The sequence below is a fragment of the Lontra canadensis genome, unplaced genomic scaffold, assembly GCF_010015895.1.
Source record: "Lontra canadensis isolate GAN:19392208 unplaced genomic scaffold, GSC_riverotter_1.0 scaffold11, whole genome shotgun sequence".
In the NCBI taxonomy this organism is placed as follows: Eukaryota; Metazoa; Chordata; class Mammalia; order Carnivora; family Mustelidae; genus Lontra; species Lontra canadensis.
Window position 1 is genome coordinate 3,919,612 of NW_022631005.1, and position 25,770 is coordinate 3,945,381.

At 40.3% G+C, this 25,770-nt stretch overlaps 1 protein-coding gene across 7 annotated transcripts in view; it reads right to left on the reverse strand.

The window, feature by feature from the left end:
* CCDC141 (coiled-coil domain containing 141) overlaps nt 1-25,770 on the reverse strand; it is a 216,822-nt gene that overhangs the window by 51,995 nt on the left and 139,057 nt on the right. For all 7 annotated transcript variants that reach the window (XM_032856023.1, XM_032856021.1, XM_032856018.1 and 4 more), the window contains 5 exons: nt 24,099-24,271; nt 11,106-11,247; nt 9,252-9,371; nt 7,380-7,571; nt 1,120-1,299 (listed from right to left, as the gene is read on the reverse strand). In XM_032856023.1, coding sequence (XP_032711914.1) covers nt 1,120-1,299; nt 7,380-7,571; nt 9,252-9,371; nt 11,106-11,247; nt 24,099-24,271 — 807 coding nt within the window. The remainder of the gene's footprint in view (nt 1-1,119; nt 1,300-7,379; nt 7,572-9,251; nt 9,372-11,105; nt 11,248-24,098; nt 24,272-25,770) is intronic.

The window sequence follows — 25,770 nt, forward strand, 5'->3', positions numbered from 1 at the left end:
GACAAACCATAGAAAGAGAAAATGAAAAATGAAAAAGAAATGAAGTTATCTCATAAATGATAGAATGGATTTCTATGGGGTTAATTACCAGAAAAACCCAGTTTAGACATAGCAACTATTTTCAGTGTTTGAAAGATTTTCATGTGTGAGAAGAATGAAATATGAACACTTTTTTTTTCCCTGTGTAGCTACAGAGGGTTAGAAACAGATAAGAAGACAGATCTGGCTTAACAAATAAAAAAAAAAGTTTTCTAGTGCTGGCATTTTGTACAATGAAATGAGCAGTTTCATTAGAAAGATACTTGGGGTATTAAAGGAGAGGTAGATTAGCCATTTTTTTTAAAACTTTGTAGAGAAGTTTATATGGGTCAGAGGTTGATATAAAGATTCTCGAGTATTTTACAGGTACAATTTGACAGCTAAAATTTAGAGTACATTTTTATTTTATTTTTTTAAAATATTTTATTTATTTATTTGACAGAGAGAGAGAGACGCAGGCAGAGAGAGAGGGGGAAGCAGGCTCCCTGCCGAGCAGAGAGCCCAATAGGGGACTTGATCCCAGCACCCAGTGATCGTGATCTGAGCTGAAGGCAGAGGCTTAACCCACTAAGCCACCCAGGTACCCTAGAGTACATTTTTAAATATAATGGAGCTTCACTACGAAAAGATCTGCTATAGTAAGAAATTCTTCAAAATGATGATTCACCCTAGATGTTTTCTTTAACCCCTGGAAATTTTATAAGACCTTGTTGCACTTTCTCAAAATAACAGAGAACTTTTGGATGGACTTCTAACTGAGGTCACTATGTAATAATGACAATATTGTATTTGAATTATAGTCACTCTTTCTTCTTCATAGTTAAAAAAGCCTTCGTTAGCAATGGATAGGAGGTCTAAGACCCGATAAACATATAAGTGCTCAGCTTTAGGGCTGTTCTAGGTTGAATAAAGCTAAAAAATAATAATAATAATAAATAATAAATAATAACAATAAAACAAAAACCAAAAACCAAAAGCAACTTCTTACATCATTAAGGCTGATTAGCAGACAGATGAATTGGTTCTGACTTTGACAAGGAATCCTTGCAGAAGGTGTAACCCATTTAATGTCATTCTTACCATATTTATTAAATTAAGGAACTCAAGCCCTAGATCTTGAGTTAAAAAACTCCTCTTCAAAAATAGCTGCCACTGCTTCTCAGCTGAATCGGATCGATGCTTGACTTCAGCATCGTCCTCTTCCTTCTGCAGGATTTCAGTTTGGTAAAACTCCTTTAAGCTCCAATACTGCTCCTGTACCTAAAAGGGGGGGAAAAAAAAAAGAATATAAATGAAAATTAAGAACACTTAAAAACAATTTTAAAGAAAAAATAGCAGTAAATTCTAATAAAAACCTATATAAAAATTAAACCACATTTCAGAATTCTTTAAGTTATTATTGAATATTGTCAATTTATTAAAAAAACATGAAAATCTGTTTAGGTTGTCGACATATAGGACTACCCCTCAGTAGCAAATTAAGCTGACAAGTTTGTTACCCGTAAGATCTCATTACCATAAGCAAAACCATATTTATGTATTACATATGTGCATGTTTTGCAACTGGGGACAATTTGCGTCAAAGACTAGTGTGGTTCCCTTTAAAGCTGAGTTTTATAATTCACAAGGAAGATACACACACACACACACACACACACACACACAAACACACACACAACCAGGGAGCACAAATCAGAAAGAAGGAAATGTAAGCCAGTACAAATTATTTGTAATTATTAATCACAATTTCCTTCTAATCAGTGATAAACCAGAATTTAAAAGCACAATTACTAATTTTCTCTGCAAGTATTAATATTAAGCTGCCTCCCTAAGCTTATCTTACTGAGATATAATACTTTGTCTGCCTAAAATTATATTTTCTCATTTGCTAACCAGTACTAGCAGTACTAGATTATTTTAAATCACTCTCTTTGATCAGAGCTTATATAAAATCAAATGCACCTATAGAACTGTAAGGACCTATTTAGAAACTGTCCCTGCTCCCCTTCCCCCAGGGGATTTACTTGGAGATAATTCCCGGAAACCAGCTTCAGGTAACAAAGCCCAGATACAAAGGTGGGTTAGGCCAGGTGGAGACATCCGAGCAGTGAGGGGGATGCATACTGTCTCCCTGGTTACCAAGGAGTATGGGCCCCGCCCTTTGGGCACCAATCCCAATCAAGGTGTAACAGGCTGGTTCAAATGTCTACTAGGGTAAATTGTAACTCAATTGGTCACCTAGCATCACTGTGGAGTTTCCTGTGTGTGTTATAATCTCATTGGCCACCTGTGCATGGCCAGGCCCGACTGCATGGCCTTTGCCCTTAAAAGCTAGTCTGAAACAGAGAAGGGTCACCCTCTCTTGTAAGAGGTATGTCCCCGAACGTTCGGTTAGATTCTTGATGCTTGGTGCGAAGTAAAGCTTTGCTTGACCTTCGCTTTGTATCAGTCTCGCTCCTTTAATCACGGACCCATTATTGGGGCATAACAGAACTATAGATTAACATGTAATTGGGTAATATAAAAATAGTAGAAAAATTCTGACACAAGCCTTTATGCATTTTGAGTAATATTTAATGGTTAATAGAACAAGACTCAAAGAGCTCATAACTACCAAAAGCAATCTAAACAAGGTGAAAAGTTTCAGGCAATGGTTAGTCACCATATTTTAAAGATATCTACATCATTCATCATTTAAAGAAACCTAATAGATGGACCTGCAAATGGTGCTCAGAAACAGAAGTTCTATCCTCATTTCTCATTTTCCATTTATTCATGGTTCTGTTTTGCTGATGCTTGTTTCCTCAGCCTAGAATGAGCGTTCCACAATTTTCTGTTGCTACTTACCCTTCCTAAACTAGTGAAAATGCTACCTCCTCCATGGAGGCTCCTAAGATTCCCCGCTAAGCATTAAGCATTCATTTCTTTGGGTTCCCAAAGACAGTTCTGGGGGAAAAAGAACCATAAGCAAATTACCGTAACACAAAACTAAGTATGAGCACAGTGTTATGCGCCTGCTGAGAAGGGACAACAAAGTCTACATGGAGTAAATAGGGAAGAATTTAGGAAAGGAAGTGACTTTTGATCTGTGTCCTTCAGAATTGTCCAGGGTGAAAAGCAGTAGAAGGGGATCCCAGATGGAAGGGTTAACAAGTGTGAAAACTCTGGCTGGTTCAGAGTGCAATAAAATATCTCAGTCTGAGCGAAGTTGAGGTTGCCAGAGCTGAGCAGTTAAGAAAGAAGCTAGAGGGATCACAGTGCCTGGTAAAGCTGGCCCGCAGGTTTCAACTTGTTTTCTACCTTAACCAACAGGATGTGACAGATTCTCATTAGTTTGAAACAACTGATAGCTGTCACAATAGTTCAGAATCAGCATGACAACTATCAGCATTTCTGGGGGGGCGGGTGTACGCTACAGGCTGGGGTGTCAATCTGATGGGCTGTCAGTTTTGTGCAACTCTCAAAACATAAATTTTAATTCATCCTCCTACTCCAACGGCTCAAAGAAGCCTTCAGTACAAGTGAGAAGGACGCCATGTATAGGAATTCCCTTGAATCTGTACTGGTTTATGCTATAAGGGAATTAATGACAAACTTTAATACTTCATCCATTTGGGGGGAAAGTTATTTATAATTTGAAAAAAAAAGTTATTTATAATTTGTTTCACAAATTACATTTGTCATATTACCCTAATGTCAGGAGGTAACATGATCAGATTTGCTTTAGAATGACCATTTATCGTCAGGAGTGAAGTGGAGAATTATAGGAAGCGGAACAGGCAAAAGACAACTTTAAGCTGAGCAAGAGATGGTGAGGGCTTGAACCGAGGAAGTGATGGTTCAGGTGGAGGGGAAGGAGAATTCAGAAATCTTTAAGGTTGTCCCTATATATAAACAAAGGATAGCTTGGCCTTTGATACAGGAAAAGCCAAAAGGGAGGAGACTGGGGATTAAACTTCAGCTTTGACATTTACTAGCTGCTTGATCACCTGACTTCTCAGAGTCTCAGTTTCCCTCATTTGTGAAAGAGCGATAATAGTAACTAAACAGGTGTTGTAAGGATTAAACGAAATCAGGAATGAGGAGGATACCAGGGTGGCTCAGTTGGTAATACATCTACCTTTGGTTCAGGTCATGATCCCCCGGTCCTGGGACTGACCCCACCTCAGCCTCCCCACTCAGCAGGGAGTCTGCTTCTCCCTCCCCCTTTTACCCCCTCCCTCTGTGCTTGTTCTCTCTCTCTCTCTCTCTCACTTCTGAATAAGTGAATAAAATCTTTAAATAGAGAAATATAATCAGGAATGAAAATCATGGGACCTCGTACAAAGTAAGTGCTCATTGGGAGAGGTCTTGGAAAACTCTGAAGCTTCTACATAGGCCTTCTGAAAACTGATGGGGTCATTAAGACACAGAAGAACACGTTTGACAAACAGATAACTGGTTGTGTTTTGTTGAAGTTCAGGAATCTCCAGGATATATAGGGAATTAGCATGATGGGAAGTTGAAAGCACTGATCTGGGGCTTGGAAGAGTGGGGGCTGAGGAGCCATTTGAGTTATTGGTGAATTAAAACCACACATAGGGGTGTGATTTTGTATAGAAAGTGTACAAAATGTCCAAAAGTGAGCACAGGCAAGAGGTTCAAGACCCACCACACCTCAGAAACAGAAATCTAAGTGAGGGAAAAGGAGAAGGAACAGATAAAGAAGTAGACAAAATGATGCCTCTTATGTGGATATCCAAATAAGCTATGTCTACAGAGGCAGAAAGCATTTCCGAGCTTGCCTGAGGCTGGAGGGTAGAAGCCAGGACTGACTAAAACTATGCAGCAGGCCCCTATTTGGGGTGACCGAAATATACTAACACTGGAGTGCAGTGATGCCTGCATGGCTCTATAAATACACTAAAACTCCTCACACTCTAAAATAGGGGAGTTTTATCCTACATAAATCATACTGCAACAAATCTGCCTTTTAAAAAGTCACGGGAGGTAAGAGTGAGACAGTTAAATAAATGTGGCAGAGAGATGAACAGGAATGAGGACTGAAAAAAATAAAGCATCTCATTTGTCCTCTAGCAAGTAGCTTATCGGAACACTTTTGATGAGGGAAAGAGATGGCAAATGGCAGGACTGAAGAGGGAGCGCACTAGAGGCAGCGGGGCGAGGCTTGGGGAGGACCGGCAAACGGAGGCCAGAAGCAGCGTCTCCCTGTTCCGAGAGTGCAGGTGCAAAGGGAAGGACAGCTACAGAGCGGCAGCCTCGGTGAGGGTAACACCACCGGCCATGGCTGTACACCCATGAGAAGGAAGCAAGGGAAAAAGCAGATTGGAACAACTGGAGGATGGATCTAGCTGAAGTCGATTCGGAAGGGCGCAGGCGTGTGCAGGGAGGCACCGACTGCTGATTTGTGTTGTGTGCAAATAGAGGCTTCACGTTATTGGCAACTGGGGGACGCCACGTGTCAATAGCTTTGCAAGTCGAAGGAGGCCAAGGGTTTTTTGTGTCACATGTATCAGTCACATACGAGGAAAGGGCGCTGGCGGAGATTTAGAGATGGAAACTGCGGTAAGACGTTTGAAAATTGCTACTGAATGGGCGCCAACGAGGGAACATACCGGAACCCCAGCAGTGGCAGAGACCTGTTCATTGTAACGGTGCCAGTCAGCACAACTGCATAATTTTCTGCAGGAGCGTCTGAAAGCTGAATAAACAGAGCGTTGGATTGGCCTGGTATTGGGAACTGGCAGGGAGAGCTGGGTGGACGGCAAGAAGATGACGGCAGGGGGAGCGGGCTGGAGATGAATAACCAGGACCTGGGGAGGAAAGAAGGAAAGCCTGAAGGGGTCAGAGGGTGACGGACTGAGAGCACCGCCAGGATGAGAAGGACAGAATGCTCCACAGAGAGGAGAACAGATTTAGTGAGGCCAGGGAGGGTGGAAGGACATGAGGTCCTTCTGAGAAAGTGTTTCTTGCAAAGCTAAGGTCCAGCACTAGAAAGACTCTTGGTCCCAAAGACCAGTCCGGGCATGGAAGTAGATGCTGAACTAGAAGCCAAGCGGGTGCATTTTTGGCAATGGTGACACAGAAGACAGCATTTCTTTGCACCTGGTCCACCATTTCAAGTTCTGACTAAAAATGTTCAGCAGGATAATCCTGTCAGTTGCAACACTGCTCCCAAACCATGAAGGTTCAGGACTAAGAAAAGCTAAATAAAAGTTTAGGTGACTAAAGGTGGAGTAAAGATGTGGAACAGGAGGCAGTGATTACCTGAGATTTGTAGGGACTGGGCATGGCCTTCCTTCTGAGTGGGGAGAATTCAGAACATGAGGGAAGGAGAGCTGACAGGGGAGACTGTGCTTAAGCAGGACACTTGGTGGGGGGATGGGGGTGGTGGGAAGGGTGCCAGTGGGAGGGTTGGGGTGAGAAAACAGAATTCCAGCATGCTCCTTAACTTTGGCTGGCTTTACCTGGAAGTTGACCCTGTAGGTTGTACCTTGCACTAGGCCAGTGCCCGCCTCCCTGAGAGCTGGGGAGTGTGCCTGCTTCTAGGTGGTGCCCTAGCCCTTTTTATTACTCTCTCAGAGACTGGGATCTCTGAAAGATGGTCGTAGTCTATGAATCGTAGTCTACGAGAGGGAATTTTACAGATTCTCTAGTACAACCCTGTCAAGATAGTGCCTCAGAAGACGCTCTCTGAGGTAAACTTGTTAAAAGGCATCAAACAAGACAGATCTGAGATGACCCAAAAGCCTGTAATTTTTTATTCTGTGTATGTATTTTAAAAGAATCATAGTAATTGTTGAGTATTCAGAGAGATCCATAGTGAAAGGTGACTTATTTTTAAATGCTTTTGTTCGGGACGCCTGGATGGCTCAGTTGGTTGGATGACTGCCTTTGGCTCGGGTTATGATCCCAGAGTCCCGGGATCGAGTCCCGCATCGGGCTCCCAGCTCCATGGGGAGTCTACTTCTCCCTCTGACCTTCTCCACGCTCATGCTCTCTCTCACTGCCTCTCTCTCAGATAAATAAATAACATCTTTAAAAAAAAAATGCTTTTGTTCTATGTTTAGGATATTGTAAATGCTTGTAGGCCACAGTAAAGAGTGTTCCAACACAACCACCTCGCTTATTTGTGAATATATCTACACCTAACAATCGCCTTATTTTTTAGGAAAACAACCTACTCTTTGGGTCCTTGGGTGATGCCTTGGGCCAGTGAGTGAATACACGCATGGGAGTGGAGGATACGGGACTACCCAGCAGGGCTTCTATCCCCAGAGAAAGCGGGAAGAAGGGCAGAGGTCACCTTGCTGAAGAAAGTCAGTGTGTAGGTACCATACCTCTTCTGAGGACTTTAGAAATGCCACATAAGACTGCAGGACTTGTGACCTAGAGCTGATGCTTTGGCCAAGTATTTTTAATTCTTCCTCTAACCATTTAGCTTTAGAAGAAAGCAATGCCACTTCGTCAGGTTCAAATTCATTTTTCTCTGTCATAAGCTTTGCAGCTGTTTCTAATTCATGTGCTGTCTCCTATGAAAGCAAAGCACAGGGGGTCAGAAGCTGACAGGGGAATCATGAACATTCACATTTCATTACCTTCTGTACATCCATCTATTACGATTATTAATTGAACTTGTACCAAAACTCTCCTCAGTGAAAGAAAGGCACAACTTTCAAAACTTAAAAAAAAAAAAAAAAGTTATCTTAAAATGAAAACCATCTCAAATTATTCTATCACTCTATCAGCTCTGCTTTTCATTTGGAGCATTCTATTTTTTGTGTCACAAAGAGAGGACAGGCTGTTTGGTATGAAATGTTATAAAACAAAATGGCAGAAATGTTTTAAGTAAGTTAGTTATACATGAGGATTGCTTTATGAAATTTAACAATAGCTCTAGCAAATTCTTAAGCTAATTTTGTTATACAAGAGATGGCAAGTTTATAGAAATTGTTTACTCCTTGTTTAATTTATTAAAAAATGGCATGTCACTTCTGCAGTCTTACTTAAATCTTTGTCTAGAAGGGTTTTTGAACAAGGGTAGGGGAAATGTTACACACGAAATCTAAACAGCCCACAGGGTTGCTCTTCTGGGTTTTCTTTTGAGTGCAATTTCTGGCAAGTAAAATCTCATGGATTGAATGGATAAGCAGGTACGTAGGCATTATATATACAATTGCCACAGAAAGAGCCATGTAGAATTTTATGTGAGGCTGAGCTAGGAATCAAGCAAAAATGAAAGAAAAAAGCTTCCTTGTCATTTGCAGCAAGAAGGAATTGCTTCCCTGCTTGTGTTTAATATGCTTCCCAAGTACTCCACTGAATGAAGCTAATTTTCATTTCCAAGTGTTGCTTCCAGATAGCACTCTGGGTAGGAGGAAGCAGAGGAGTTTCTCCCCTTGCCATTTCCTCCCTCTTTCTAAAATTCTTAAAATTTAAAAAAAAAATTGAATTCAGACATATGTTTTATTTTAAACATTTGAAATAATGAGTTTTTAAAAATTCCATTTTAAAAAATCAGTTTGTGAGTTCCCAAACATGAAGGAGGTCTTCTGGCTGAGGACCGAGAGAATAACAAGGCTGTTGCCTACAGACTTGGGTGAGCCTGGAGAGATGCTAGACTCACCTTTCTGAACATCTGCTGGGGCCGGCTGGGGCTCAGTGTGGACGTGGAGCTACTAGCAGGAATATATTCAAACCTAAGTCCCAGGGGAAAGGGGTGAAGAGGAGCTAGAGAAGGTGCTGAGAAGAGGAGGGTATTTTCTAACCCTTAACATGGGGCTTGAGACAAGATTGTGTTTTTATTTGCTTCCTGGAATCTTGCATTAATGCATGTTGCTTCTGGGAAATTTTCTTTTGTAAGTTACTCTAGCAGAAAATCACAAATGGTCTTAGAAAAGCACTCTCTCTGAGTCCCGTGGCATCCCAAAAGGAGTTGTTAACATCTCCCCAGTGAGGAAAAGGGGCCAAATGAGTGTTTAATACCAGGTTACAAAGTTTCAGGGAGCTCAAACACCCTAAAAAATGCACATACAAGTATAAATAATTTAGATACACATAATAGAAGTTTTAAGTCATTATTTACCACAAATATTACTTTAGAATTGCAACCTTCAAGAGAGCTAGCATTAAGTTCTATAGCCACTGAATATAAAGAAAATAAGTCATATTTACAAAATCATAACCACAATAATAATTCCTATTTAATTTACCTTAGCTTGCATATCTAGTTCCAAGTATTTACTCAAAATCTTCCCTGATTCAGAAAGGCTGGAACCGACATCCATTGCATTGGAAAGTACTGGACTGATTTTCTGAATTGACATTTCCACCTTTAGCAATAAAGAATACATTGCAGTCTTAGTAATATGTACTTGCACACATGTTTGCCTATGTATAGAAAAGATAAATACTACTCTCTCCATTCCCATTGTACTTTAAATGGATATACCAATTTTCATCTAAAAATAATTTTAAATATTTTGGAATGTCATGGTTAAATTAATAATGTTGCTCTTCATATGAGGTAATACTACTGACCCACGAAGAGAGAGTATATGTTTAAAGATATATATTTATAAACAGACACATACTTTATTAATAACAATGAGATATAAACAATCACCCATACCTTCTAAGACTTTATCACCTATATTGCCTAGAAAGGAGAATGCACCTGCTAACACATCAGCAGAGATGAATTTATCTGATTAATTAACTCATAATCGCCCACTGTAAGTTGAAGGGGGCCCAGTTTACAGGCACATCATGAAGTAAAGGTCCAAAGCCTGGGTATTAAATCACCTGCAGGGCTGCTATATTTAGGAACCCTGGGGCAGTACCGAACCCTGTACCTGTGACATTAAAACACGGGGACACACGTGGGCCATGTTATTGATGAATGTCAGGGACTATGATTTGATTTTTAGTACACACAAATCAACAGAAAAGTAATCTCTAAAGGATTCTATAACATCCAAGTTACGCTTTTTGTCTCCTGGCTCTCACCAGAGTCCATACTTTCCAGAGTCAAGTTGGGTCTGAATTGGCAGTCAGACAAGGAGCAACAGTTGTCTGAGTTCCTACTGTGTTGTCCACCACCACCAAATTAGCTTGAGTCTCAAACTCCAGGGAATATGGCACCGCAACTGCTGCCTTATTTGGAATCTCCCTGGACCCAGGCTTCAGAACAAGTCTCAAATTCCCAAGTTTCTGGATCAATAACAGGTGGGAAGGCAATGTGGATAGAGATGTGGTTATTTCATGTCCTCTCCTGTGAAGTCTGCTAATTCTCGTCATTTAAGTCAGGCATATGAGCCCACTGTATCAGATGAAGACATCATTGAAAATCTGAGACCCAGCAAGGGCATCAAGGTTCATTAGCATTAAAGTCACTGAGATAGATTTTGCTGTATATCCCAGCTACAGATAAGCTATTTTTTATTTAGCCAAATAGCAGCTGCTTGGTTTTATTCCTCTTTGGAAATAGGAAATAAATTTCTCCCGTACTGATCCATTGTAACCACTTTGCAGAAAGAGGATTTTCATAAGTATGTTTTTATTCAGAATGACCACGTCCTTTGTGCCAACCTCCTTTAATAGAGTACAATAACGACAATTTAGCCCTGAAAGTCCCTACAACATCATTTTCAGTATTTACATGACATCCTCATACTGTATGATACCATGTTAACTGAAATTTGTGCCTACCGGAACCAGGCACAGACCCACATAAAACAAGGACACAGTCCCAGTATGCACATGGTTCAGTTCTGTACAAAGCAAGAACTGTTTCTGTGTGTGCGTGTTCAGGGCTGGCTGGTGGGGTAGTTAGGATTACACAGCATGTTTTAGCAACCTGGGACAGGAATGGTTGCTGAGCAAGAGTGAACTATAACTCCTGTTGTTCAATGATAAACCCTAACGTGGAAACTAAGAGAAGCCAAAGGAGACGCACCACTGTTCTCCCACCATCCCCTGCGCTGCAGGTGCTGTGCCGTCTGGTATCACTAAGCAAGGAGTTGCATCTAAGTAGTAGCCAACAGAGGACACATTTAAGAGACTACCTTCTTGAGGTGGCCCTCCACCGAGGCAATTAACTGCTGTTTCTTAAGAGCAAATTCTTTATGCGCTGAACACTGTTGGGTCAGTTGGTCCACTCGTCTCTGAATGCATCGCATCATCTCATGGACTCCACTTACCCGAGAGCTGAATGGAAAAAGTCAGCTGTTAGTTCACTCTGCCCTGATAGAGAAGCCCCAGAAACAGGGAACATTTCAAACTGGATCTGCTCTTTCATGATAGGGATGAATCACTAGAAGTTATCAAGCTTCAGGCTTTGGGATAATAGAAGTTGAGTAGCACCAAATTATGTTCCCTTGTTTAAATCAGTCAGTCCTAAGGGGAAAGATGAGTTACGGGTTTTTGCAAACAGGTCTAGTCTTCTTTTCTAAAGGTTTACTTTTTAATATTTCTCTAAGATATTTTGAGAACCCTATGGCAAAAAGCACAGTATGTTTGCCAAACGTTTTCCTGGGGGTGTGATTTAAAAGCTTCATTTATCTAAAGATGCTCTTTGAATAGAAATGTGGATCAGCCAATTAACAAACCATTTACTAATCCAACAGGGCATAATATTTATGTAACACTAGGTTCCTTGTTCTCGATGATGACGAATGCTCAAGGCTATATTCATTAAGTGAAAACCAAGTTATCACCAACAATTAGGAATCTAATGTACTTGTTCATAAAAAAAGAGACCAAGCCTCACATTGTCATTTTTCACCTGTCATGAGAAAAAGAAAAGTGACATGAAAGCTCATAAAATGCACATGCCTTTAGAACAACAAATGACCTTAGAGTCAGATCCCATTTGCTCTGGTCTGAAGATAAATTTGCAAGTTTCCTACCCATGTCCAATGTAGGCCCATCACCCATGCAAGACAATGAAGGGAGGCTGCTGGTGGAAAGAGCACCTTTTAATTTGTCCACCTACCCCTAAGACAGAGCCTCTCCTACTACATAAGAAATTGAAGCCTTTTATTTTACGTCAGTCATTTCCTCAAACACTAATAAAGATTAACATGATAACTCTGAAATTTAATTACCCAGAGGTAAAAAAGATCTTGGAGTGAGGTGTAGATTTCAGTAATTTTACCTCAAATAATTAATTTATGACTCTGTAAAAATGAATTTAATTAGTAATGAAATGAGGGCAAGATCCCATATGACTGAGAGGTAAAGTAACTTCACAGGAATGACAATAAAGCTGCCAAAGGGGTGAGAGTTCATCAGGCAGCTAGATAATCTTGTTGGATGTGCGTGGGATTCGTGTGTGTCCTGTGGGTACCACTGGAACCCCAGAGAAGTTTAACTGGGGAGAGAAAAGGAAACCACTGCGCGGAATCTTATTCCTGACACACAATGCTCCACAGATGCTACACTTAAAACAATTAGTTTTGCATTTTAATATCTCAGGGAGAGTGAAGAGTATAATCAAGAAATCAGGAGGGTTTTATAGAAATAATTCTAGTGATACTGAAGTCCACAAATTTTGTAAATAAAAACTGTGTATTGGTAATACCAACCGTATTTTGGTTAGGTTTTAGACTTTGGGACATTATATACTAAAAAAACACTTAAAAGTCCAGTTGTCCTATGTATTTTAAGTTCCAAGTTCTCTGTAGAATATGCAAATCTGGAATGAGAAGGTCCAGTAACAAAGAAAGTGAAGTAGCTGCAATGTGGAAAGAAGATACAGAGAGCAGTTAGGGAAAGTAAACGTTTTCTAAAAACAATGACTGAGTGCTATTGTAGAAAGGCAGCATTTTTAATGTTTTAAATAGTCTCTTTTCTAATTCTCATTACTACCCTATCATCTGGGTGTAATTGTTATCTCCATTTTGCAGATGAGTAAACTGAGGAACGAAAAAGCTCAGTAACTTGCCCGAGTCACCATTACTAAGTAGCAGACCTGGGATTTGAACCTGTTCATCTGAGCTGAGTCCACATTCTTGACACATGAAGGGATGAGAGGGTATTCGTCCTCTAAGTTTTCACCCTCATCGGAGGTGACTGTTAATGGAACAGATTACCCAGACTGGCATGTTCTTTTGACATTGGCTGGCTTCTCGAAAGCAATATCTGCCTGTAGTTTGCAAAGTGGCCACTAGAGGGATACTTGTCCAAGTTCATGTTTTAAAGGACCCCTCAGGCAGAGAAAAGTAATGGGGAAACAAAACCAGATCAAGCATTCCTTTTGTGAAAATACTGCTTTATAGCAACATACAATTTTTAATTTAGATGAATTACAACCAAGCAAATTCAATCTCTCTGTTTTTGGAAGGATGATTCCTTTTCAATTTTTCAGTGACCCAGGAAGTTGGGTCTCATTTTGTGGGGATCTGTGCCTTATCATATAGATCTCATTGTAAATTCTTTTTTTTTTTTTTTTTTTTTTTTTTTAGGGGGCACTGGAGAGGCATAGGGTGAGGGAAAAAGAGGATAATGGACTCCATTGCAGGGCTTAATCTCACAACCCTAAGATCATGATCCCAGCCGAAATCAAGAGTCAGGTGCTTAACCCCCTGAGCCACCCAAGTGCCACACATCACAAATTCTTTAAGGGAAAGGACCACATGCTTTTCATCCATATATCCCCTGTAGCTCTGAGCACATAGACTTGTTAGTGGATCAATGCATATTTTCAAACTAAATAAAATATACTTTAATCAAAATTTAAGGGGAAAAAAAGATATAGATTTAAGAAGAAGAACATATGCAGAGACTTACTGTATAAAAATGTCACTAGTGGGGCGCCTGGGTGGCTCAGTGGATTAAAACCTCTGCCTTTGGCTCAGGTCATGATCCCAGGGTCCTGGAATCGAGCCCTGCATGGGGATCTCTGCCCAGAGGGGCGCCTGCTTTCCCCCCCTCTCTGCCTGCCTCTCTGCCTACTTGTGACCTCTGTCTGTCGAATAAATAAATAAAAATCTTTTAAAAAATGTCACTAGTAAAGTGTCCAATAGTTTTTAAACAACAATGACTTTGCCCTTTGCTTACTTACAGAAGTTTTAAGCTATCCAAAGTGACGGATTTGTTATTGGATGTTTGATATTTATCATTAGGTTGAGTGACTTCCTCTATTTAATGCCTCAGGGGGCTTCCTGAATGGCCTTGTTTGGTTGTGCATTATTGACTGTCCAGGGTATGCTCTACACTCTTGCTTGTGGCTTAGACGCCTTCCTAGGTACGAGGAGTTCTGAATTACCTTGCTTACCACAGCCAGCTCTGGTTTTCCTTTCCTGGTGTCAGCTAGATCATGTGTCTGATCAGGCAATAATCTCTTTCCTCTCCCTGATTCCCAGTGGGCATATATATGTCACACCTCTAACCCTAGGGCCACTCCCTCCTTCCCTCAGTTCTTTCTTACTAAAGAACCTAATGAGCAGGTTACAACCAGCTCTGATTAGTTTCAGTTAGAAACATTAAACACTAATTCTAGACTTTTCTTTTGAACATTCCAGAACATTTTAAAACATGCATAGCATGCATATTGGCAATTTTCTCAGAGCCTGAAAAGCAGATGGTTTGATCAAAGGAAAAATATGATCTCACTCTCTGCCAGCAATTCTTACATGAACTGAAAATAAATTACTAGAATTCCATCAGTCACTCAGGAATGAGTCTTATTCCTTCCCAGGAGTGGTACTGAATGATAGGGCAAGAACAGAGGTCAGGTAACAGAACTTGGTTGGAAGATGTGCCCTGTCATGTCGCGCTCACTCTGAGGCCACCTGCTCACGTACCACCTCACTGGGTAGGAGAAGGACTAAGGGCAGACTTCTGAGTCTAGCAAACTGTGGCTCTACAATTTGCATTGCATACACTGATTGACCTTAGGTTTTCTCTGTAAGAATGGATTAGAGGGTGCCTGTTTGTGGCATGGACATGAAGTACACTAGATTATTCCTGATGTGGACTTTGACTTTCCCAAGCATCACAGATACTCAGAAATGACAGACTGTGTGGGCTTCTTCAGATATTCGTTAGAAACTCCATCATGGAGCATTTTCTCCCCTACTCACTGAACCAATTAGAGGAGAGGGAAGGGGGAAGAAAAATGCTTGACTTTTTTTTTTTTTTTTTTTTCTAAAGAGCAGAGACATATTGACTCCTGGCTCAAAAATAGACGGTTCTATTTGTTGAACAGAAGCAGTTGCCCCATCTCTGCATCTGTTGCAAATTGAGGCTGGGGGAAGGGAGCAAATCCCAATGTTAATGTGTTCTAATGATTCTTTCCGGAGGACAGCAAGTTGCTTTCAAACCTTTCATAAATTACTATTGGCAGCCCATCTGGATTAGGAGCTGAACCAGATGGTAAGCACTTGATAGCTTACTCTCTCATCCGAAGGAATCAGCTGATCATAGTTTTCTTTTGGTCTATGAACAACTCAGACTCTGAAAATGGAAAAAAAAATATTTATCTTTAGCTTGCTGCTTCTTTTGACAGGGACCCAAACAGTGTCCCTTCATGTTTATGATCTTTATTTTGGAGGAAATAACGGCTACTGTCTAGTTTTCATCCCTACTTTGAAAAAAGTGCCACTCATATTGTAAAAGTGAAATGCATGTTTTTACCATTTTTTCCCTCTGACTTAAGTTAGTCATGTTGTGAATGCCTCACTACCAAAAAGTAGTAAGTGGGGCTGAAGCTACGGGTGTCCTGGGTTCTGGTCCAGATGCATGGCAGAGACAGCTCCACAGGAAAATCTGTCCTGCGCAAAGGATACCATAGCTAGGATTCTACCTGAAGTCAGTAACAGGGAGGGCGTTCTCCCTCCTTGTAAAAGGAGGTTGGAAAACGCTATCCCCAACTGGTGCAGGGGCCAAGAAATCAGACCCATCAGGGCAGCGGAGAATCAGCCCCACCACCTACTGCATCTCTGAGAGCCACAGCACCTCCACGAGTAACTCTGACCAGACAATACAAGCTGGATGGAGATCACGGAACATGGAATTCAGGGGGAAGTCATGTCAAAGTCGTTAAGGAGGAAAGAGTCAAGAGCAGAGTACAAAGCAGAGAAAATAAGCAAAGAACAAGCACCTCCCACTCCAGATGAGAGTGCAACCTAGAATTTCAAAACACACAAGGCATATAAATCCTAACAAAAGACAAGTCAACAATCACGAGATAAATGTCCTCTACCTGAAACAAAAGAAAGCCGGAAAGCCAAGTGGAGCAATCTGAAATGACCTTTACATAAACACACCTGAGGTCATTAGAAAGACAAAGGAAAAAAAAAAACCAACACCCATCATCAAAGAATAAGAAACTCTGACACAAAGATAGTCAGAAATAAAACAAAAATAGATATAAAAAATGAGTTAGAAATCTCAGAAATGAAATCAATATGGTTATGAAAGCTAGGGGGAAAAAAAAAAAACAACCAAAGAGAAAACCAGTATGAGGGACTCCCTGAGGGAACAGGGCAGAGAGCTGACGGAATCACAAGTCAGGAAGGCAGTTCAGAGTTCTGGGAGGCAGACCCAGATGCTCCAACATTCTCCACCAGGAGTTAAAGAAGAAGAGAAGAGAGAGAACAACGGAAAATCAATATTTAAAAACATAATCCCTGAAAATCTTCCATGATTGGTGACAGAAATCCTCAGATAAAAGGGACACAGAAGAACTAAACAGACCAATATTCTCTTTTAAGATAATTTGGAAAATATAAAATTACATTTTAATGTATTCCTTCCAAAAAAGTTTTTCTCTTCGCAGTCCTTTTCTCCCTCCAAAGTTAGAATGGTGCTATCTACACAATTTGGATCCTCACGTTATATGGTGAGGATACTGTGTCTTCAAAGAAACCTCAGAAACACACTTTTCATATTGGCTTAGAATATTCCACAATGTGTCTGTCTTGAAACTATTCAAACATTTCCCTATTTGAAATAGTCAAATCGGGGGGACTATTTAGGTGGTTTTCAGGTTTGCCCTATTATAAACAGCACTGTGATGAGCATTTTATTCATAAATAGGCCCACTCACTTCTCTCCCTCTCTCTTTTCTGGTTTTTTGTTTGTGTGCTTTTCTCTCTAATCGGAGAGAACTCCTCTAGAGTCATCCAGCGCACAGATTTCTGCCCCTAAAGTCAGCCTTCCTCTCCAGACTGCAGCTCCAGATCTTTCTTACTCTGGGATGCTTTCTACTTCACTTAATCCACATCATAAATGAATACATTCACATTGGAGTGCATGACTCCTGGATATTTCACAAGAACCTAATCTGATTACGCCTAGTTTTAAGGGAAAGTCTGAACTTTGCATGTTTTCCATACTAACAGTTTCAGAATTATAAAAGCCTGTACAATGTTACCAGGCTCAGATTGTAGTTAGGACATTTACTCAATCTCTAAAAAGAACAGCAATATACACTTGAAAATATTTGGAAAGTGGCTGAGTTGACTTTGTAATATCCTAAATTTTGGTATCTGACATTTACCTTCTAAATGCATCTTCAAACTTTTTTTTTTAAGATTTATTTATTTATTTGACAGAGAGCACAAGTAGGCAGAGAAGCAGGCAGAGAGAAAGGGGAAAGCAGGCTCCCCGCTGAGCAGAGAGCCTGATGTGGGGCTCGATCCCAGGACCCTGGGATCATGACCTGAGCCGAAGGCAGAGGCTTTAACCCACTGAGCCACCCAGGCACCCCACTTTTTTTTTTAAGTTATTTTAAGTCCTTAAATGCCCAGCAGAACCCCATTATGCATCCATAGATAACTCTATCAGGCAAAGGAAATTTCTGTCTTCGTTTCTTTGTTTTGTTGGAGGGTGGGGATTGTTTCTGTTTGTTTTTCAAATAGGACCTTTTAAAAATATTTTCACTATGATAAAAGCTTTCTTTTAATATTGTACCAGCACCATCACATTTCAAATGAAGCTGCTACTTTATAAATACTAAGATAAGGAACATTAAAAAAGGTTTCCTACCTGGTTGAGCTTGAAGGTTGGTGTCAAAACAATGTCATGAGTTAGAAGAAGAGGGGACATTGTTACAAGTCAAACAACTAGGGAATGATTCAGAACACCACAGAATGCAGAGTGACTCCATGAGATAGAGCTGACCAATGCAAAGGAATTCAAAACTATTGTATGGTAGTTATTGATTTTATTCATCTTGGCTAGATGTAGAGCCTTCATCCAACTTAGATTATTCAACTCAACAAGGGCCTTCTTAAATCCTTCATTTGACCTATCCTGATCATAGAAGCTAGGGACTGTGTCTTCCTTCTGTGAAGAGGTGGCCTCAACACCCACTGCCCCCATGGCTTCCCCGTGCCGAGAGCACACTCCCTTGTTGAGTCATTCCTTGAGTAGCCGTTAGGAAGGTTCTGGAGATTCGGGGCCAGGTTTATCTATCTTTGACTACCCTTGAAGCCTGGTGCTGGTATGTCACTTGTGATGCTTATTCATAGGTTCAGTAACTTTTTAAATAAACTGAAAGAAAGAAAAAATTTGCAGGGAAGGGGAGAGTTGAGTGACTCTTACAGATAGAGTACATTTTAAGTGTGCCGGAATTTAAAAGAAAAAAGAGAATCCATGTGACCTTGTTATTGATTAAAGTGAAATGAAAGGAATAGACAGAGAGCTCGCCAGCTAACATAGTGGATCAGACCTGCATTCCAGGACTCAGTTCACCTCTTACTACCCTGTGACGGGTAGTTGGGAAAGTGATTGAACATGTCTGTGCCGTAGCTTCCTCATCTGCAAAACAGAGGCAAGGATAATAGTAGTACCCATAGGACAGGGTCGTTTTAAGGACTACAGTTTTTTAATGTATGTAAAGCACACGTGTTTGCCATTTTCGCCAATGAGTGTTTAAATAGTCCAGCCTGCACCTACTCAATCTTGTCTTCCGCTCCTCTCTCTTGTCACCTTCTCCTCCAGCCACCCTGCACTCCTTTCTGTTACATCTTTGCTGTTGTTCTGGGTCTACTCATCTCCCAGCTATGTGCATGGTAGCTCCTTCTCCTTGAAGAATCTTTCCCTGACTACAACGTCCACAGTGGCCCCCTCCCCACAGTGACTCTCTACCTCACTTCAATTTATAGTACTCATTGCTGCGCACAAGCATCTCATTTCCTGAATTAGCTGTTGGGTGGCTGTTTCTCTCCACTAGGATGTAAACAGCGTGAGGGCAGATGCTTCCCCTACTACATCAGATGCATGGGAACACCTGATTTATAAAAGATGCTCAGTAATATCTTTTGGACTATATAAATGAATAAATATATGAACACGTTCTGTCTAAAGTACATTACCATTCCCCATATCAAACAACAGAAGTAGTGGTAGCCAACATAAATGAAAATTGTGAAAAAAGAATACAAAATCCCAATTAATTCCTGTTTTTATTTCTTTATAAAATATAAGAATATGAAGATTGACATTAAGTAAGTAATAATAAGTGTTAGATCAAAACAGATAATACTTAAGTTTAAATGACAGCCAACTATCAGTCAGGATGAGATTCGTTAGCTTAAATTCACCAAAACAAGGTAAAATGAAAACTAGTCCAGTCTCTGATGCAAAGATAGAAATTGAGTCAACACTGAAGCAAGCTTACTTATAAATCGTAAGTTAATTTTAGCAAACAGAAAAAGGTGAATGGATATTGCACGAGATGGCATTGTATGTTTTTTAGTTCTGTATTGTTAGCTACCCAGAGAGAAATGAGGAGGTCCTTGATTTTGTCCAATTATGGAAAACTTCATCCTCATACAAAGTCTCCAACCCAGGATTTCCAATCACCACAGCTTCCTGTGGTTGAAGGAATACATTGGCCTGTCTTCAGACGTGCTGCTCAAGGATGATGTCAGCGGAGCTTCGGAAGTGGTGAGGGAGCGATGGAAGCCAGGAACTCTAACATCACTGTAAGTCTAAGTTTGACCATTATCAGATGCAGTAACTTGTGTCATAATTAAGTGCAAATGAATGCCCCAAAACATCTTTAAAATTAAAGTGTAGTTAGGTTAGATGACAGATGTTATACTTTGAAAAGATGATAAATTATTTAGCAATGACTCAGAATTATCCCCCAATTACAGGGAGAAAATAGAAAAGCAAGGAAACACGTAAACAACCATTATTTATTTTGTGAGATTGTTCCAACTTCAAAGGTTTTTGATTCCAGGATAGAAAAACAGTGTGGATCTGTTCCTAATAAGGCAATAGTTACAGAAAAGTAACAACAAAGGTCTCAGATTTACTGGGAAGCATAGTCTCAGATAAATGTGAACTTCTGAAGTCCTATTTTGTTGACTAACAAGGAAAAAAAAATCTAAATGCCTCTGAAATTCCTATGTGCCCCAATACTAAATTTTGCCTTTTATTGCCTTAAAATAAATGCTTATCTCCCCTATTTCAAATATAACCTTCCTTAGTTTGTGAAAATGAATAGAATGTGGTGCAGCTCTATCGTGATTAATTGAAACAACCATGTGACTCTTTGCATTTTGCTTTTAAAGTCCTTTGTAGGGAAGGTTAAAAAAAAAGTGAACTAATTGCTAAGAGTAGTGGTTTCATTCGATTAAAAAAACAAAAAACAAAAAACCTTCCATTTTACAGATGAGGAAACAGGTTCAGAAAAATTAAAAGTCATAGCATTGTTTTGGTCCTAAGAATACATGAAATAGAACTCTTTTGGATCTAAATCTTAAGTTTCTTATCCACACCAGTTTTCAAATGTCTGATAATGGGGACCTTAGTCATTTGTATCCTCGCAATGTGGCTGACATTCAGAAGCCTAGGACGCCATTGCAATGTTCAGGGACATGTTTATCCCCACTGCCAATGTTCTAAATTCCACCTTCACTCCAGCAGTGTCAGCAACTTGAAACCTCCTTCTTAGGTTCTGCTTCCCTCCTGTGGTGGTGACCCACACCATTGAACAGATGAGTCATTAGATGAGGAAAGGAAGCAAGTCTCAAATGTAATGCGTGGGATTGAGGTCCTTAGCTATGTGTGGCTTTAGTTTGCCACCAAGATTCTAATGCATTTCAATTCAGTTTTTAATGGATTTCTATTTTACGTCTACCTTCTGAATCAAAAATGTCCTTTGCCAGGTAACAATTTCACTTTACCTTCAGTTCCTCCCGCAAAATGGAAAAATAGTATTGATTTGTAAAATACTGTGAAATCTTGGGGCAACCAAACACCTTGGAACTACTCTGAAAGCTCATATATCTAGGACGTTGACAGAAACTATACTGACAATAAGTATTATTTTTTAAATATAGTTACCTAACAATTTTAATTCAAGTTTCTTGAAACCATCCCTAACTATTGCTTCTGTTAAGACATAGTCTGCAGCCTAAAGAGAAGAACTGTAGATGCCCTTTCATAAAACAACATATATACATATGTATAAATTAAGCCTAGAAAGAAGACGCAAAGAATGAAACTAGCTAAGTAAATAAACATGTCGACCATGACCAAGTGGGTGGCCAAAAGCAGTCACTAAAGCCCTGAATATAGAATATAATATAAAATATAAGCACTTCCCCTCTTTAAGTACTGAAGATGAAACATTACCAATTAGATCAAACAGGATAAAGTTTAAGAATGATAAACTGTTCCTCACCAAAGCTCGGGGAGGTGGGACCAAAGGGAGCCCCGGGATCTTGCTGGGTTGAGGAGACAGGGCTCATGCTTTGGGAGGCTGAGGCACCTGGAATTTCTGGGGCAGTGTACCAGAGATACACTTCCAGGGATCTAGGGAAGGGTCTTGGGCTGCCTCCTGATCTTCCCATGCATGAAAGGAAACCGCCCAAGGGCAAGGAAAGTACCACAAAAGTATCCTGAGTGGAGTCTCTGTGCTTTGAGACTCACTTGCAAAACTGACAGAGGACCACTCCCCAAATTCCAACTGGAGACCTCACCAACTTAATCCAATCATCATGACTCAGCTCAGCGTCTGACACGTACCTTGAGTCCAGGCACCCGCAGGAGCCTCTGCACGGTGCAAGACACATGAACCTTTAAGCAGGGGAGAGGAGAAAGGAGAGTCCCCACACTATGGGGCCCAACATGGATGTGCTGGGGCTCCTGGAGCAGCCAACATGGCATTACCTGATGTATGGCTTGGAGCGAAAGTAAAGAAACTTAGTAGCTACAGTTGTTAGTTTTCAAAAAGGGAGAATCATTTGCCCTTCTCATAGCTTCAGCTGTTTGGCTCCTGTTGGAAGACCCTGGATTATTTCTGATCTTGGCTTTAGAGTCCCATAGCAACCATTACAAGCCCTGGCTAAATATCTCTGTCCAGATGCAGACTGTCTTCTGAAGAGAAAGTTCCCTAAACCCAAACTTATCAAATCAACACTTTTTAACACATCTAAAATACAGGATGAAGATTTAAAGAGAAACAGAGTCTTTTAAAAGAGTAAAATAAAGAGAAGTAAAGTTATTTTACCACATTTGACCTATTTAGTTATTCTTCAAATTTAATGTTTTTGAGTTTCAAGAAGATTGCTGATATGGAGGACAAATATGGGTCTACCTTATTTGCACAAATCTCTTTGGCTCCTTCTGTTAAAATGTTAAGCCCCACCTTCATTTCTTCCTAGATAATATATGTTCTACCATCTGCCCCAGCATCTCCCTTTTCTCTTCCAATCCTATTCTTTCTCATATGTTCCCACTGCATCCTCTTTCTGTTTCTCAAGGTCCTTCTCTCTCCTCATTTCCACCCAGATCTAAACCCACTGCCGATACACTCACCAAATGTGCTCATAAAAACAACCTGTCCTAGCACACTAATTAAGAACATGCAGTCTAGGGCCCATGTACTTGGTTTCAAACCTGGACACTGCCACTAACTGGCTATGTGACCTTTTGCGAGTTACTTGGTCTCTCTGTGTCTCAGTTATTTATAAAGGAGAACATTCATAGCTCAATGGTCCCTTTCTTATCTGCAGGGTTTTTTTTTTCTGTGGTTTCAGTTACCCATGATCAACCATGGTCCAGAAGATGATCCTCCTCCTGACATATCATCAGAAGGTCGGGAGCAGCCCAACACTATGTGACAATGCCTCCGTCATGCACCTCCCTTCATCTCACCATGCAGGCATTTGTCATCTCACATCATTGCAACAAGAAAGGTGAATACACCATAATAAGATATTTTGAGAACGAGAGAGAAATCACATTAACATAACTTTCATTACAGTGTATTGTTACAGTTGTTCTATTTAATTATTAGTGATCACTTCAATCTCTTACTATGCTTAATTTATAAAATAAACTTTATCACGTGTGTGTGTATGGAAAAGAAACATAGTGTGTGTGTGTGCGTGTGTGTGCGTGTGTGTGTGTGGTTTGGTCCTATCTATGGGTTCAGCATCCACTGGGGGGACAAACTCCCTCCTGGATAATGGGGTCAACTCTTGTGTGTCTTGTAGAGTTGCTGTGAGGATTAATGACAGAATGTTCCTAAGCCTCCTGGCACGGTGCCTCGGACATGGTGGACTCTTAATTTTTAAAAAAGTGAGCTATTGTTATTAGGACCTTTTATTTAGGATTTTACTTGGTGAGCCACCAAGGTCATAAATGAAAGGGAATTTAGTTTTTTTTTGTTTTTTTGTTTTTTTTCCAGGAAGGAAAAATGGAACAGGGTAGACTCAACACTCATGAATTAAAAGGGAGAAAGAAACCCCACAGAGGTGCTGGGCTATGAAAAGCACTGAGAATTAAGCTCTGTTTTTTTTCTTGTCCTTTCTTTCTCCCCACCTCAGAAACTCATAGAGGAAAAAAAAAAAAGCTTTTGCTTTCGCATCTTCGGGTCCTCAGACTCAGAATATGGACTCACTTCTGGATGAGCAATGCTGTGTTCAGAATCACTGGTGACCAAAATTCAATAGATCCTTTTAAGCCATGTCATAATGCAGCAAGACATCAGAAGCAGAAAAAAAAAATTGTGCAACTTATTATTTTTTTTAAACAGATTGTGGAAACTGTGAAAAAGCTGGTTATACTGAGGAAGAAATAGGCTTACTCACCTACAGGAGTCTACTTGGCTGATTAAGGCTTGTCCCTTTTGCAAAGCATCAGCTGTGCAGTCTTTAATTTCTCTGTATAATTCCTCATGCCTCGCTGCCAAGACAGGCAGACTTAAACCCTCTGATTTAAGGAGCTTAAGGTAAGCTTCGACTCTCCCAAGTACATCAAATGCCTGCCAAAGAAAACATACTTTCATTTTCTGCTTTTCTAGCTTAAAATCTACATCAATGTGTACATGAAATACTAGAGATTAAACCAGCCTATTCAATTTATTAGTTTGATCATAACCAAAAACAACAATCTTAGTCTGAGAAAACAACTGTGTAGTTTTAAGGGTTCATTCAGGGAAAGTGATCATAGCTTAGCTCAGCATAGATAAATGTCAACACCATGAAGTTACCGAAGGAGTTTACATTGAGAATGTGTCTATACAACACAGTTACAACTGCATGGAATTTGAAGAGCCAGGCTTACTTTTCACACATTTTGTACTGTATACAAATAATGGATGATATATTTTTAAAATATTATGCAGACTTTCAAAACCTGAACGTCTCTGTGATGCTCTTAAAAGGAAATTGCCCAGTAAATTGCACTTTGAACCAGAATCATTATACAGAACTATTCAAGAATTACTCCTTGTCTTTCGAAGTATAAGATGTTCTGCTGTTGCATCCAAGACACCCATCTGTCTACAAAGATTATAATTTGGTTCTGAAGCTGTGCAAAGACTAAGACCAAGGTAATATTTAGCTTTTGTTATACAGAATGGATTGTGCAGAAAAAACATTGCCTTGCAAACCAAGATAGTGTCCTAAGAGAAGTTTTCTTTGTTTTGTTTTAATTCCTTTATTTTTGTCCTTTATTTAGCAGATCAACAACCAACCATGGGAGATTAAGGTTATGGAGTTAATGGAGAGTAGAGAGGAGCTATCCTCTTGTCCATTAAGGCTTAGCTAGCATTAAGATGGAGGAGTATATGATATGAAGGCAGTAAAAGAGGATGGGTAATATGAGGAAAACAGAAGGACAGCAAAGTACAGTGGTCTTCTTAGGTGTCCTGAGAGCACATTTCAGAACTTGGGCCTGGAGAGCAGGAGCTGAACTAGGTTGAAGAAAAGCTGCATGGCAAGGGAGTTCTTGCCATCTTGCCCTTTGGCACTCCTGGAGGAAGCCACCCAATGGGATGCTCCATACCATTCTGGAGAACACTCCTATCCCAGTAAGCCTGACGGCACCATAGTCAGCAGGGGCCTTTCAAGGACTGTTTTTCAAGGACTTTCTAGCCTTCCTGGACTGTTGGGTTGGAAGCCAGTGAACTTGGTAGGGGCCCACCAGGAGCAGTAAGAAGAGTCCACAGAAGACTTATGAGAAATGAAAGCAGGTGGCCTCATGAGTCTAGTTACCACTGAGACCTGAAGAGGGAGGGAACACAGTTTAAGCCAAAGATAGAGGCAACAGCCGTAGAGCTGTGTGGAAGCTGGCTGCCATCTAAGGGAGTGAGTTTTAATGTCAGAATCTGAACTGGACAAAATTTGAATTTACAGATGAAATCTCTCCAATGCTGTCCCATTACTTATATATTATTCTGTAATCCCATCAATGTCCTCATGTCTCCTGAATCTGTTATTTCTGATCACTAAAAATGTTTAAAATAAAAGCATTCTCCTT